This window comes from Pseudophryne corroboree, chromosome 7 (genome assembly GCF_028390025.1).
Source record: "Pseudophryne corroboree isolate aPseCor3 chromosome 7, aPseCor3.hap2, whole genome shotgun sequence".
Taxonomy (NCBI): Eukaryota; Metazoa; Chordata; class Amphibia; order Anura; family Myobatrachidae; genus Pseudophryne; species Pseudophryne corroboree.
Window position 1 is genome coordinate 376,838,056 of NC_086450.1, and position 14,536 is coordinate 376,852,591.

General features: G+C 47.0%; 1 protein-coding gene across 2 annotated transcripts in view; it reads left to right on the forward strand.

The window, feature by feature from the left end:
* Positions 1-14,536, forward strand: part of LOC134945330 (cytochrome P450 2K1-like) — a 170,813-nt gene that overhangs the window by 70,056 nt on the left and 86,221 nt on the right. For both annotated transcript variants that reach the window (XM_063934535.1, XM_063934534.1), the window contains exon 4: positions 12,433-12,593. In XM_063934535.1, coding sequence (XP_063790605.1) covers positions 12,433-12,593 — 161 coding nt within the window. The remainder of the gene's footprint in view (positions 1-12,432; positions 12,594-14,536) is intronic.

Consider the following 14,536-nt stretch of genomic DNA (forward strand, 5'->3'; position numbering starts at 1 on the left):
GCAGAAGTTCAGGGACGGCGGCGGAGGCCGCGGGAGACGCCATGCCAGGTGTAATATGGCGTTTACTGTGACAGCGTCCCAGAGTGACAGGAGAGGATACAGGAATGTACACATCAGGATAACAGATGGGATCCGGTCCTGGAGCGCTGAGCCAGCCTTAGGAGGCATCTGATGGGTAAGAAATGGCGTCCAGATACCCGGATCGTGACACCAGGAAGGTAAGCGAGGATTTCTAACTTTCAGTAAAATAAGATTCCTCTACCTGCTCAGGTACCTTCTCAGTAATATGTAAAATATCCCTAATGGCTTCAATCTTTAGTTGCACCCCCTTAGCAAGTGATGCACATCCCCCCTGCATATCCCCGTCACCGTCCCCTGTATCAGAGTCGGTATCAGTGACAACTTGCATTATCTGTGCAAGTGTACGTTTTTGTGGGTATGTAGGGGGGGTCAGTGCCGTTTCTTGCGGCGGGCAAGCTGTGCAACCGCACAGGGCGCCCGCCGCGTCACTTTGCTGGTCTCTGTTTCCCCCTCCGCCCTCTTCCCAAGTACTCCTACTTGGGGGGCGGAGTTTCATGGAATGACGCGGTTGCGTCGTGACGTCACAACGCAATTGCATCATTCCGTGAAACTCCGCCTCCCGAGCAGGAGTACTCGGGAAGAGGAGGGGGAGCCAAGCTGGAAGGAGGTGGCGGCCGGCGCGAGGAAGGAGAGGCGGCCCGACCCGAAGAGCGGGAAGAACATCTTCAAATGTAAGTTGTCTCTCTCTCTTCCCCCCTCTCTCTCCCAACCTTCCCCCCCTCTCCCTTCCTTCCCCCCCTTCCTTTCCCCCTTCCTTCCCCCACTTGACACTTGCCTGCCGTACTGTGTAAATTGGGGACACTTGCCTGCCGTACTGTGTAAATTGGGGCCACTTGCCTGCCATACTGTATACAATGGGGACTCTTGCCTGCCGTACTGTGTAAAATGGGGACACGTGCCCAGTGCCGTTTCTTGCGACGGGCGAGCCGTGTAACCGCACGGGGTGCCCGCCGCGGCACTTCCTGAGCACTTTCAAACCCCCCTACCCTCTCCTCCCGAGTGCCCAGCTCGGGGGGCGGGGTTTCGCGTAATGAAGCGTTTGCATCGTGACGTCACGAAGCAGTTGTGTCATTCCACGAAACCCCGCCCCCCGAGCTGGGCACTCGGGAGGAGGGAGAAGGGGGAGCCAAGCCGGCCAGCGCTGCGCAGACGAGGGAGAGGCGGCTGAAGAGCGGGAAGAGCCGCTTCAAATGTAAGTCAGCCCCTCTCCCTCTCTCTCTCTCCCTCCCCCCCCCCCCCCCCACCACCACCTGCCGTACTGTGTAAAATGGGGACACTTGTCTGCCGGAATGTGTAAAATGGGGACGCTTGCCTGCCGGAATGTGTAAAATGGGGACACTTGCCTGTTGTACTATGTAAAATGGAGGTACGTGCCTGCCGCAATGTGTAAAATGGGGACACTTGCCTGCCGTAATGTGTAAAATGGGGACACTTGCCTGCCGGAATGTGTAAAATGGGGACACTTTCCTGCCACAATGTGTAAAATGGGGACACTTGCCTGTTGTACTATGTAAAATGGAGGTACGTGCCTGCCGCAATGTGTAAAATGGGGGCACGTGCCTGCCACAATGTGTAAAATGGGGACACTTTCCTGCCGCAATGTGTAAAATGGGGACACTTTCCTGCCACAATGTGTAAAATGGGGTCACTTGCCTGCCATGCTGTGTAAAATGGGGGCACGTGCCTGCCGCAATGTGTAAAATGGGGACACTTTCCTGCCGCAATGTGTAAAATGGGGACACTTTCCTGCCGCAATGTGTAAAATGGGGACACTTGCCTGCCGTACTGTGTAAAATGGGGGCACGTGCCTGCCGCAATGTGTAAAATGGGGACACTTGCCTGTTGTACTGTGTAAAATGGGGGCACATGCCTGCCGCAATGTGTAAAATGGGGACACTTGCCTGTTGTACTTTGTAAAATGGGGGCACGTGCCTGCCACAATGTGTAAAATGGGGGCACGTGCCTGCCGCAATGTGTAAAATGGGGACACTTGCCTACCGTGCTGTGTAAAATGGGGACACTTGCCTACCATGCTGTGTAAAATGGGGACACTTGCCTACCGTGCTGTGTAAAATGGGGACACTTGCCTACCGTGCTGTGTAAAATGGGGACACTTGCCTACCGTGCTGTGTAAAATGGGGACACTTGCCTGCTGTAATGTGTAAAATGAGGACTTTTTTTTTTTAATCCTGTGGTGGCCGTGATGATGAGATCAGATGAGGCCACGCCCATCTTAACAAAGCCACGCCCATTTTTACGAGGCCACGCCCCCTTGCCTGGGCTTCCAAGTATGAGCCGTCTAATTGCCTATCCCTGTGTGCACAGTACGACATAATAACCCCTCTCATGATGGGTTTAGACGCCTGCCAGAACGTCAGAGGCTTCTCGGACTCATAACTTGCGTTATTACTCTTATAATCTAGCCACGCCGCTTCCAACATGTTACGAAATTTCAATGAATTAGCCAGATGTGCCGGGAACCGCCACTGCCTCACCGGACCCTTATCCACCTGCACCGCCAGCTTAATCCAACATAAGGCATGGTCCGAAATACTTATAGCTTCGATCAAAGCGTCCATAACCTTAGAGAACATATGTTCTGACAATAGCAAGTAATCAATGCGGGAGAGCGTACCATACGCGGCCGACAGGCAAGTATAGTCCCGCTCTAGCGGATAGCACGCCCTCCACACATCCACCACCCGCAGCCGGCGGGTTATATATTGAACACCCACTTTAGGGTCAGTAAGCCCCCGACTGGAAGCCACATTCCTATCCATAACATGAGACGAAACCACATTGAAATCCCCCCCTAGCACAATGTTGGAATCTATATGACCATACAGTTTGTTCAGCATTTCTAAAAAAAATACTTTGGGGTGATTATTCGGAGCATATATGTTACATAACAATAATCGTGTGCAATCCACTGTGACGTCTGCAATAATATACAGACCCTGTGGGTCAACCTTTACAGAATGAACAGTACAAGAAAGAGACTGTCTAACCAATATGGCTACCCCCCGTGCCTTAGAGGAATATGGTACCGAGGCCAACACTGACCACCTAAGTGTATTAAATTTGGCCATCTCTAGAGGAAGGAGATGCGTTTCCTGCAGGAAAGCTATATCCATACGGAGCTTGTTCAGATACATAAGAATTTTTTTCCTCTTAGCCGGGGAGTTAATACCCCCCACATTCCATGTGCTAATCGTTAAAGACGACATGCAGCTAATCTACAGAAACCCAGTGAAGTAATGATGAGCACAGAAATGAAATGGTGGTCCAGCCACCGCCGCCCCACCCACCACGCCACTTGAGCAAACATACAGGGGGGACTAGACAAGACACAGAGAGGGTAACAACATATAGAAAAAAAAAAGCAGAACAGGACAGGAGGCATCAACTCGCCTCCATCATCCAAGAAATAAGGACTTCCAGCCATTTAGAAATCCGTACTACTAACTTAAAACATGGCGTGCTAACCCCTAGCACACCCCGGCCAATAGCTACTTTCAAAGAGAAAAATAAGAATCCCAGCTTCCACCCAGCCCACCTGAACAGACTAAACTGAGAGTAAGGAAAAGAGGGTGTTAGGTGCTTATAAACTGGATAAGAATCACTTAAGCAGTTTTTCCCCGCATATGGATACCATACAAATAGCAGACATGCAAGCAGTCCCATCCGGAACCTCCAGGCCTTCCATCAAGTAATGCGTGGAACCCTCAACTCAGGGCCTATGATGTAGAACGTGGTGAAGCAGGAGAGGATGAATGTCCTGACTTTCATCCTTCAGACAGGTAGCCAGCTGCGTCAGCCGCATTAGAAAAGTCACGGAAGGAGTCCCCTTCAAAGACCGTAATCGTGCAGGGTACAACAGTGCAAATTTCCTGCCCTCCTGGACCAGGTGGGAACAAATCTGGGAGAAATCCCTGCGGGCTCGGGAGACTTCTGCAGAGTAATCCTGAAAGAGACGAATGTCCCCACCATCCCATGCAAGAGCCCTGTGTCTCCTGGAAGCAGACCAAATAGCCTCTTTATGCAAAAAGTTTAAACAGCGGAAAATCACCACACGTGGCCTCGCGTTCTGACCCATCCTGGGCGGTCCTAGGCGATGGGCCCTCTCCACTACCATGTCTGCACATGTATCCTGGATTTCCAACAACTCCGGAAGAGACACCTGTATAAAAGCGGTATAGGTCTGGCCCTTTAAGAGATTCTGCTAGGCCCATGACCCTAAGGTTATTCCTCCTCGATCTGTTCTCCAGGTCGTCTAATTTATTCATAACTTGGTAATAAGATTTCTGCATAGTGTCAGCATTTGTTTTCAATTCTGCTACGTCTTGAAACACTTCCCCCAACCTTTGCTCCGTGGCTAATACCCTCTGGGACAGCTGTTTCATCTGAGACTTAATGTCCTGTGCCACCTGCGTCAGCTTAGCAGCGTGTGTGTCCATGAGGGGCCCCATTGTTACCTTGATAGCTTTCACGACATCCTCATATGAGACAGGGGCTGCAGGGTCAGGAGAGGCAGGCCGAGATCCATCATCCAGCTGTGAACCCTACCGTGTGTCCGGTGCGGCAGCCATATTGGATTCTGCCGGGCGCCGCTCAGAGCGGGATCTTTGCTGCTTTGCCGGCATGGGAGAGGTGAGAAACTTCTACATATGGTGGAGGAGAACTTCCCCCCACGAGGCTGCGGGAACCGCTGGGATTGCGTCCGCGGTGCTGCTTGCTGTTCTGGCCGGGGTAGCAACGGAGCTCTCACGCCAGGCTCCCGATCACATGGGAGCCGGAACCGGAAGTCAAGCCCATGCAGTTTTACATAAGCTCTAGCGACGCTTTTCAGTCGCACTGCTGATCGTTGAGTGGTTGACAGGAAGTGGGTGTTTCTGGGTGGTAACTGACCGTTTTCGGGGAGTGTGTGTAAAAACGCAGGCGGGCCAGATAAAAACGCAGGAGTGGCTGGGGAAACGGGGGAGTGGTTGGCCGAACGCAGGGCGTGTTTGTGACATCAAAACAGGAACTAAATAGTCTGAATTGATCGCAAGGTAGGAGTAGGTCTCGAGCTGCTCTGAAACTGCACAATTTTTTTGTAGCAGCGCTGCGATCCTTTCCTTCGCACTTCTGCTAAGCTAAGATACACTCCCAGAGGGTGGCGGCTTAGCGTTTGCACTGCTGCTAAAAGCAACTAGCGAGCGAACAACTCGGAATGAGGGCCATAGTCCTTAGACATGTTAATGTGAGATACACACCTACACACACACACACACACACACACACACACACACACACACACACACACACAGGAAAATGTCAGCCACAGTTTCCCCCAGAGTACCTTCAGAGAGTCACAGAGTATAAGGAGCCAGCCACACAGCGCCCCTGTGGGCAGTTATTATGATAAAGCCCGGCGCTGACTAACCAACCTTAATAGATCAATTAGCACTATCACCACACTTCCCCCCTGTCTATAACACCCTGGTACCGCAGAGGATAGCTGGAGTTATGTGGATGGCAGCGCTCCCTGTCAGCGTTCTGTTCTTCAGATCTGCAGGGAGATAATGGTGCTGGTGAGTGCTGGATCCACTCTGAGGAGAAGCCCCGCCCCCTGTAATGGCGCCCGGCTTCCCGCACAAATTGTATTATATTACTGTTCTGAGTATTTTATTGCTAACAGCAGGATTAGCCCCTGTTAGCTGACTGACCAGTGTAGGGTATCAGCACTGGCTCAGGACGCCCCTCAAGCGCTCACAGCATGTGTTGCTGAGCCTGCATTGGAGCGCAGCCTGTCAGAGCTGCGCTCCCACCCTTGTGCTGCCATTCCTGCCGGGGACCCGCTATCGGGCTGCCGGCGCTGTACTCACCACTCTTCTTTCTTCTTGCTCTGTTAGGGGATGGCGGCCGTGCTGCGGGAGCAAGCGGTCACCTCGTGGGCTTGCGATCAGCACCCTCAGGAACTCAGTGTCCTGTCAGTGGAGATAGAGAACCATTAACTTCAAGAGTTGGTTCCTATACCCGCCCCCCCCCCCCCCCCCCCTAAGTCCCATGAAGCAGGGAGGCTGTTGTCAGAAGCCTTCCTGTAACCTAATAACGCTATTAAAACACACAAAAAACTAAGAAAACTCCTAGAAGCTACCCTAGCTGTGACCAGCTCCACCGGGCACATTTTCTAAACTGAGTCTGGTAGGAGGGGTATAGAGGGAGGAGCCAACCCACACTATTAAACTCTTAAAGTGCCCATGGCTCCTAATGGACCCGTCTATACCCCATGGTACTAAATTGGATACCAGCATTCTCTAGGACGTAAGAGAAAGGGGCACTACTGCTATGGGTATTATGCGGTTAGAGGCACTACTACTGTGGGCATTGTGTATAAGGGGCACTACTGTGGGTATTGTGTAAAAGGGGCACTACTGTGTGTCATAACACGAATAATGTGGTGTAATGTTAATGAGCTTGTGCTACTGTGCAGCGTAATGTGAATTGGGGATACTATTCTATTGCGTGACCAGGCCCCTTTCTTTTTGTGACCGCATACCTTTTTGTGGCGTGCGCCTATGGCACGCGCAGTCCCTTTATTTACTAGGCGCAGGGGGGGGGGGGTGAGCTCTACCACCTTTCTAGGACCACTTTGAGCACTGATTCAAACCCTCCCAATAACAGCAACTGGGATTTGTTATACAGGTTGAGTATCCCTTATCCAAAATGCTTGGGACCAGAGGTATTTTGGATATCGGATTTTTCCGTATTTTGGAATAGTTGCATACTATAATGAGATATCATGGTGATGGGACCTAAATCTAAGCACAGAATGCATTTATGTTTCATATACACCTTATACACACAGCCTGAAGGTCATTTTAGCCAATATTTTTTATAACTTTGTACATTAAACAAAGTGTGTGTACATTCACACAATTCATTTTTGTTTCATATACACCTTATACACACAGCCTGAAGGTCATTTAATACAATATTTTTAATAGCTTTGTGTATTAAACAAAGTTTGTGTACATTGAGCCATCAAAAAACAAAGGTTTCACTATTTCACTCTCACTCAAAAAAGTCCGTATTTCGGAATATTCCGTATTTTGGAATATTTGGATATGGGATACTCAACCTGTATCAGACCCTCCAACATGACCCGCCCCACTAGGTACAAAATGCTCTGTTTCTGGACTTCCCTCTTAATTTATGATTTCCATCACCTGTGTTGAACTAGTTGAATGATAAGAAAGCTGTTTCTTCACAGGTGATGGCAATAATAAATGAAGAGGGAAGTCCAGAAACAGAGCATTTTGTACCTAGTGAGGCGGGTCATGTTGGAGGGTCTGTTATATACCCCCAGTAGTGTGACATTTTGCCGTGTTTATACAGGTGCTAAAAGAGTGAGCCTGGGTCTTTTTCATCTGGTGCAATCTGGGCTGCGGTTTTCTGCGTATTTATCCTGGGGAAAGTATAACGCACAGGCCCATGAGCAGTGGCTTATGATTAAAGCCTGGTTTTTGCTAATTTGCTTCACGCAGTACTTATAGCTATGCTTACCGTACTATCCCTTTACATTGGGACACTTATGAATTGCGCAGGTTCTGTGGCTGCCTGACTTCATGCCTGAATTTCACCTGGTTGTAATCAGCCAGTCAGAATCTGTGTAATCCATTAGTGTCCAGGTTAAAGGGATAGCATGGTAAGCCTACTTATAGCTATAGTCATTTAAGGATGGGATGACAAGGAGTCAGTAAAGGAATACTTGCCTTATTAAAAGTAAAAAAAAATAAAAAAATTTTTTACATTCTTAATTTTATTTTCATGTACAGAAGGCCCCAAGACAAAGTGGCAAATATATCACAGATCATCTGCCTCCACAGCTTTTATAGCAAAAAGTGTTAATAGAAGATTTTTATCGCTGCAATTACTGGTGATGTAGTAGGAAATATTTTCTATTGCAACCGCATGTGATAAATAGTCCACTTCTGCACCTCCCACAAGAAGCACCTGTAGATCATCCTTGGGCAGCATGATATAAATCAAGTATGATATAAACTTAAAAATTGGTTATCTGGTACCTCAGTAGAAAACAATAAATCCAAAAAACAAGAAAAAGAGAAAAAATAAAAAAGGATTAGTGTGATCAGGGTGTCTGTGCCCACTTGACCCTAGATGGGAGCCTTGTTTGGATAGCAATTGCCAATTCTGGTATGGGCCAAAATGAACCTAGAATCTTCAATACTCGATTTCTGGTGACAAAGAAGGGGGCTAGCTGGCTGGTGAAGCAGAAGCGGGATTGGCTGGCTGGTGACCAAGAAGGAGTCTGGCTGGCTTGTGACACAGAGGAGGTGCTGACTAACGGGTAAACCAGAAGGGGCTGGCTGGTGAGATACTGTAGGTAAAAATTAAGAAATAGAGCGCTGTGTCAGTGAATAAGTGTATTGGTACAAAGCTGAAAAGAAAAAGGATTATTAATAAGCTCTTTATAGAGAATTTGTTAATGGGAGCCAGGGGGTGTCTTTCAGGGATGTGCTGAAGTTCTTTGTGATGAAAGTGCCGTTACGCTAGGATTGAAGAGCTGGTTGCCTATCTACCTGGCCCTATCCTAACCTGCTTCCTCTGGCGCTAGTTATTTCTACGTTGCGTTGAATTTTCCCGCTTGTGTGACAGGAAGTTGCGGTGATGTCACTACCGGTATGGCGCAATTCTGGTCCCAGCAACCAATGCATTTCATGGTGTGTTGCACTTTGTCAAGGATGCCTGCTTGGACTACTGAGTCCATATTTAAAAAAACAAAAACCATCAACATTTATTGTTCCCTTATTTAAAAACTGCAAGTAGTATGCCGGATCTTAATGAAAAACAGCGGTGAGCACATGTTCTCAGTATTCACTGGTTCAGCTTTGCTATATATAAAAAAAGTGTAATGAATAATATGGCTGGCTGGTGAGACAGAAGGGGGCTGGCTGGTGAGACAGGAAGGTACTGGCTGATGAGACAGAAGGGGGGGGGGGCTGACTGGTGAGACAGGTAGGTACTGGCTTGTGAGACAGAAGGGAGGGCTGGCTGGTGAGACAGGTAGGTATTGGCTGGGGAGACAGGTAGGTACTAGCTGGTGAGACAGAAGAGGGGGGCTGGCTGGTGAGAAGGGTAGGTACTGGCTGGTGAGGCAAGGGGGGCTGGCTGGCTGGTGAAACAAGAGGGTCTGGCTGGCTGGTGAGACAGAAGGGGTGCTGGCTGGTGAGACAGGTAAGTACTGGCCGGTGAGACAGAAGGGGGGCTGGCTGGCTGGTGAAACAGAAGAGTGTTAACTGGCTGTAGAGGGAGCTGGAGCTGCAGAAACACGAGAGAATGAGGCTGGATAGAACTGGGTAGATATGCTACTGCGCAGATGGGGGCACCACTGTCTATTTTGCCTCTGTGCGTCTGGTATGAATTTACGCCCCCGAAACCATGTATGATAAACCATGCATGGGATGTAAATATATTTTTTTCTCTCTGGGTAATACTGGTTGTCTTTGCATGTAAACATTCACCACAGTTAAAATTAGTTTTACAATATTACAGTGTAGGAGATTATTAACAGGTTGAACTCTATGGATAAATTGTCTTTTTTTCAACCTCAAAAATTATGTTACTATGTTACAAATGCGGGGCAGCTTTATTTTTACACTGTAGAATTGAGTTGAACATGCCACTCATTCTTAATCTCTCAGCACATTTTACATCCGCTCCCCCTGCAGTGATGTTGGGAGGCATGGTTCAGGGCCTATTTGGTCAACATGACTATTTGTCTAGTAAAATCACTGAGTGTGTGGCCATTCAGAAACAAATACACAACATGGTGATGGTGCTGATATCAATGATGCATAAACAGTAGATCTACAGTCTGCATTGTGTCATACCCACCTCTGAGAAAACAATACCACTGAACAAGTGACTATTGTGTCACTGTTTAAGGGCCTGAGTCAGTGTCGGATACAAATATGTAGCACCTGCCCATAGACTCACCGAGCAGGCAGTGATGTTGGCGCCGCCGCGCTATGTCCGGCAGCGCACCCCACTAGTACTACAGTAATGTGAAGGAAAATAAAATAAACTACTGCTCCCAGAATCCCTTGCTTCCACACAGCAAGGGCTGCTGGGAGCGGTAGTTTGTTTTGAGATTTTTCACATTACTGTACATGCAAAATAAACTACCGCTCCCAGAAGCCCTTGCTGTCCGGCTACTAGGAGCGGTAGTTTATTTTGAGATTCTTCTTCTTCTAGTACTATAGTGCGGTGCGCCAACACCACTGACTGCTTTGCAAGTCTCTGGGCACAGGGGGGCATATCAGATAATACAATACTTTGATTAGATTAATATGTAAGGGGAAGTATTAAAGTGGACAAAATATGTAAGGGGAACTTCAACTGTTGGCAAATGTGTCAGGGGCACTTATATAGTGGGCAAATGTGTAAGGGGCACTTATATAGTGTGCAAAATGTGTATGGGGCACTTATACAGTGGGCAAGTTTGTAAGGGGCACTTATATAGTGGGCAAATGTATAAGGGGCACTTATACAGTAGACAAATGTGTAAGGGGCACTTATACAGTGGGCAAATGTAAGGGGCACTTATATAGTGTGCAAATGTGTAAGGGGCATTTATATAATTGGCAAATATGTAAGGGGCACTTATACAGTGGGCAAATGTGTAAGGAGCACTTATACAGTGGGCAAATGTGTAAGGGGCACTACAACTGGGCTTTTACAATCAGACCACGCCTCCTTAAAAGTGCTTAGGTAGGCGCCAAAGTATTTATTCGCTTACCAAATAATTGACCTCGGGCCGGCCCTGAGTGGAGGACACTCCTCTTAAAAGTGGACATTTAAAAGACTCATCTGGGAACAGTTCAACTGTATCCCATACTTTCTTTTTCCTTTATTCCTGTAGGCAGCTGGTGATTCTGATTATACATTGTTTCTATGAATAAGGGACCTGATAATCAGGTAATATTTGTGGGATAGTACCCGTAAACACCCATTTTTATGGGTTATTTGCAAGTATTAAGTAGGCACTGGATGCATCTAAGGGGGTCCACAGTAGATATTGGAGATATCCGCTGCATTCCCCCATTTTCTATCTGATAATCATTCCCTATTTAATTTTTTTTTTTTTTCTATCACTGGTTACTTAATTGCAGAATTTACCAAGTGGAGCTTGGCCCCAGGTCGTTAGCCATTGTAGGCCATAGGTTACAGTCCACAGAGTTTACCAGGGAATGGATCCGTAGGACGGCACATGTGCAAAATGGTGCTGGGGTCCTACAGAAGAAGTGATCAGAACCCGTGCCACTGCAGCTATACCTGGCAATAAGAAGTTAGACTTATTGGGTCTAGAACCTGATACTTATAGATACTGTATGCCCCTCTATATTTTATGTGAGATAATTTTTACTCCTATACTGTTCAGAATACATCCAAAGGGGTAGAAACTTCTTTCTGAATTTTTGGTTTGGGCCTTTTAAAGTTTTATCTGTTTCATCTAAAAGGGACCTTTTGGAATAATAACTATTTGTTATGCTATTTAATATACTTTTTGCTCTACATATCTAAAGATTTTTTTTTCTGTTCTGTATGTGGGAGAATCATTTGGATACAGTGGAGCATATTTACCAATGATTGGATTTTGCTATGCATGGCAGTAAGAAATGATGTACCACCGGAATGTATCATTAATCACACGCAGGGACAGGTGCTCCTGCAATCATTTCCCTTCTCTTTTAAAACCCTGCAGTGGTACTGGTGTAGATTTTTTGCAGTGATACAAATACCACGTCATTACTGTACTTATTGGTTGTTACATTTGAACTCGACACACATAGGGGTCTATTCAATGACTATCGGATCCTCTCTGACGGAGAGAATCCGACAGTTCAGTATTCAATTATTCCGACAGGTGTTGCCCGTTTTCAACAATGCTGATCCAACTTTTTTTGAAGTCGAATCAGCATTATCGAAAACAGGCCAAAATCCTGTCGAAATTGGCTGCTAATTCAACAAAACACGTGGATCCGCGGCTAATCCGCCGATCCACGTGTTTTTAGACAAGTGCCGTTTTTTCCGACTGTCTGAAAAACGGCACTGTCATTGAATAGGTCAAATGCAAATTCGACCTACTTTTGTTGAGAAATGCTGTTTTTTCCGACTGTCGGAAAAACCGCCACCACTTGAATAGACCCCATACAGTACAATCCTGGTCAGAATAAATGAATTTCAAAAATATCTCTGGTTCTAACGTACTAATAGATTACAGGATGCTAACTTGTTTACCCATAGTAAATCCATCTTCCCTTTCTATCTTTTTGCTTGCTGTAGGCAAACCATTTGATAGCACCGTCATACTGACCAGCGCAGTGGCCAATGTAATCTGCTCTATTATTTTTGGGAAAAGGTATGAGTATGATGACCAAAAATTTGAAAGACTGAGCAGATTGATGGAAGAAAACAGCAAACTGGCTGGAGCACCCTCTTTATTCGTAAGAGCCACTTTTATCTTTTGACTTTGAGATCCTACAATTACTGTAAGCATGTTCATATAATATACCTATTTTAAGTGTAAGTAGCATTTCTGATTGGAAAAATCATTTTGATTTGCAGTACCCATTACAGGTATAAGAGAACAATTAAATAGATAATCGCTGCTCCTATAATTTGCATAATTAGATGAACTGAAAAGGAATCTCAAGCCCAAAAGACAACTATCAATTGTAGCACAATAATAGGATTTGTAGCTCAGTATCAATGTGTAGCAAAGATTACCATCAGTACAGTTTGGTTTATTGTGGTATATTAAGCTAACTATCTGAGACAGCCGGTGACAGAGGGCCTAATGGCATGTAGTCATGTGACCGGCGGTCAGGAAACAACCGCCGGTCACAATACCGACCACTACATCCCGCCCACTCGAAATCCCGATCACTACATCCTGCCCACAATACCGATCACTACATCCTGCCCCCCCCTCCCGCTGGCATTCAGAGGCCAGGATCACGGTTCAATTTCAGACACGCTGGGGGCTGTGGAAGCGCTTCTGTACATTGCAATGTAAAAAAAACCCACCAAAAATGGGCGCCGCCAAGGTGGAGACAGACGCTAGAGGTCACATTTGACCTCTAGCGCCAGTCTCCCCGGCGGCGGGCCTTTTAAGGGTTCTTTGTACACTGCAATGTACGGAAGTGCCCCCCCCCCCACACACACACACACACACACACACACACACACTTTCCACCGGCATTCAGCGGCCAGGATCATGGCGACGGGATGCTGACTGCCTGGATCCAAGCTGAAATTGCACAGCTGCAAGGAAGCCGTGTAAGTAAAATTCAAATGCACAGGAGGCGTTTAAAATACACATAGCAATACAGGAAACCACATAAATCTGCTGACCAAAATGGTGACTTTTAAATGGGTACAGTTATTTGCATAGGCTAATTGGAGTGCTGGCAAGACCACATGAAGACTTTGGGAGGTCCAGAGCCCTTAAGACAGTGGGAGGCGAGCCCTAAGATGTAAAATTTAAATCTTAGTATCATCTCATTCCCAAGATAGAGTTACTATTAGATGGTAAATATGAAAATGACAGTCAGTACTTTTTCACATATTTTGCAACTCTATGTCCTAGTGGAGATACAGTACCCACAGTCTCATTACCATAAGCCAATAAACTCACCTCTGCCAATGTGGGAGTTGGCACAGGGTCTGCCCCCATCTGACACTGCATGCAGACTGCATCGCCACTGAGCCTGCAAACGCTTACACTATAGTCAGTGAGGAGTGCTGAGTGGCACACGCAGCAGTTCATTACCCCAGTCATCAGATTGGCCGTGTTCGCCAGCAGGGGATCTCTGAGAGAGGGCCTACCACCATAATACAGCTGGGGATGGGTCAAGGTTGTTTATCTCTAAATTAAGATTATGTGAAAGAATTATGCTGCATACACACGGTGCGATTCTGCCTATGCTGCCGATTTGCACTTTGTGATTTCCCTTGATTACCCCAGAGCCAAAATCCCCCAATATTGACTATACACACGGGGCGATTTTTGCTATGGTCAATTTTAGTCATTGACTATACAATGTACTAGATCAGGGGTGGCCAATCAGTCAGAGGCAAAGAGCCAGAAAAGATCTTTAGTCAAGAGTAAGAGCCACTATCATGCATGCGCCGAAGGCACACGTGCAAAAATGGGGGCGTGGCCTGGTTGACACAAAGCCACACCCCATTTTTGTGCGCACACCTTTCGGTATGATGTTTGTAGGAGTATGACCTTGTGTCCTAACCCCGGTTTTAGTCATGTTGTATAGTGCCACATACATATAAAAATGCCCAAAAATGGGTGCCTCCACAGTGCCAGATACATATATGCCCCCACAGTGCCCTATACATATATGCCCCACAGTACCAGATACATATATGCCCC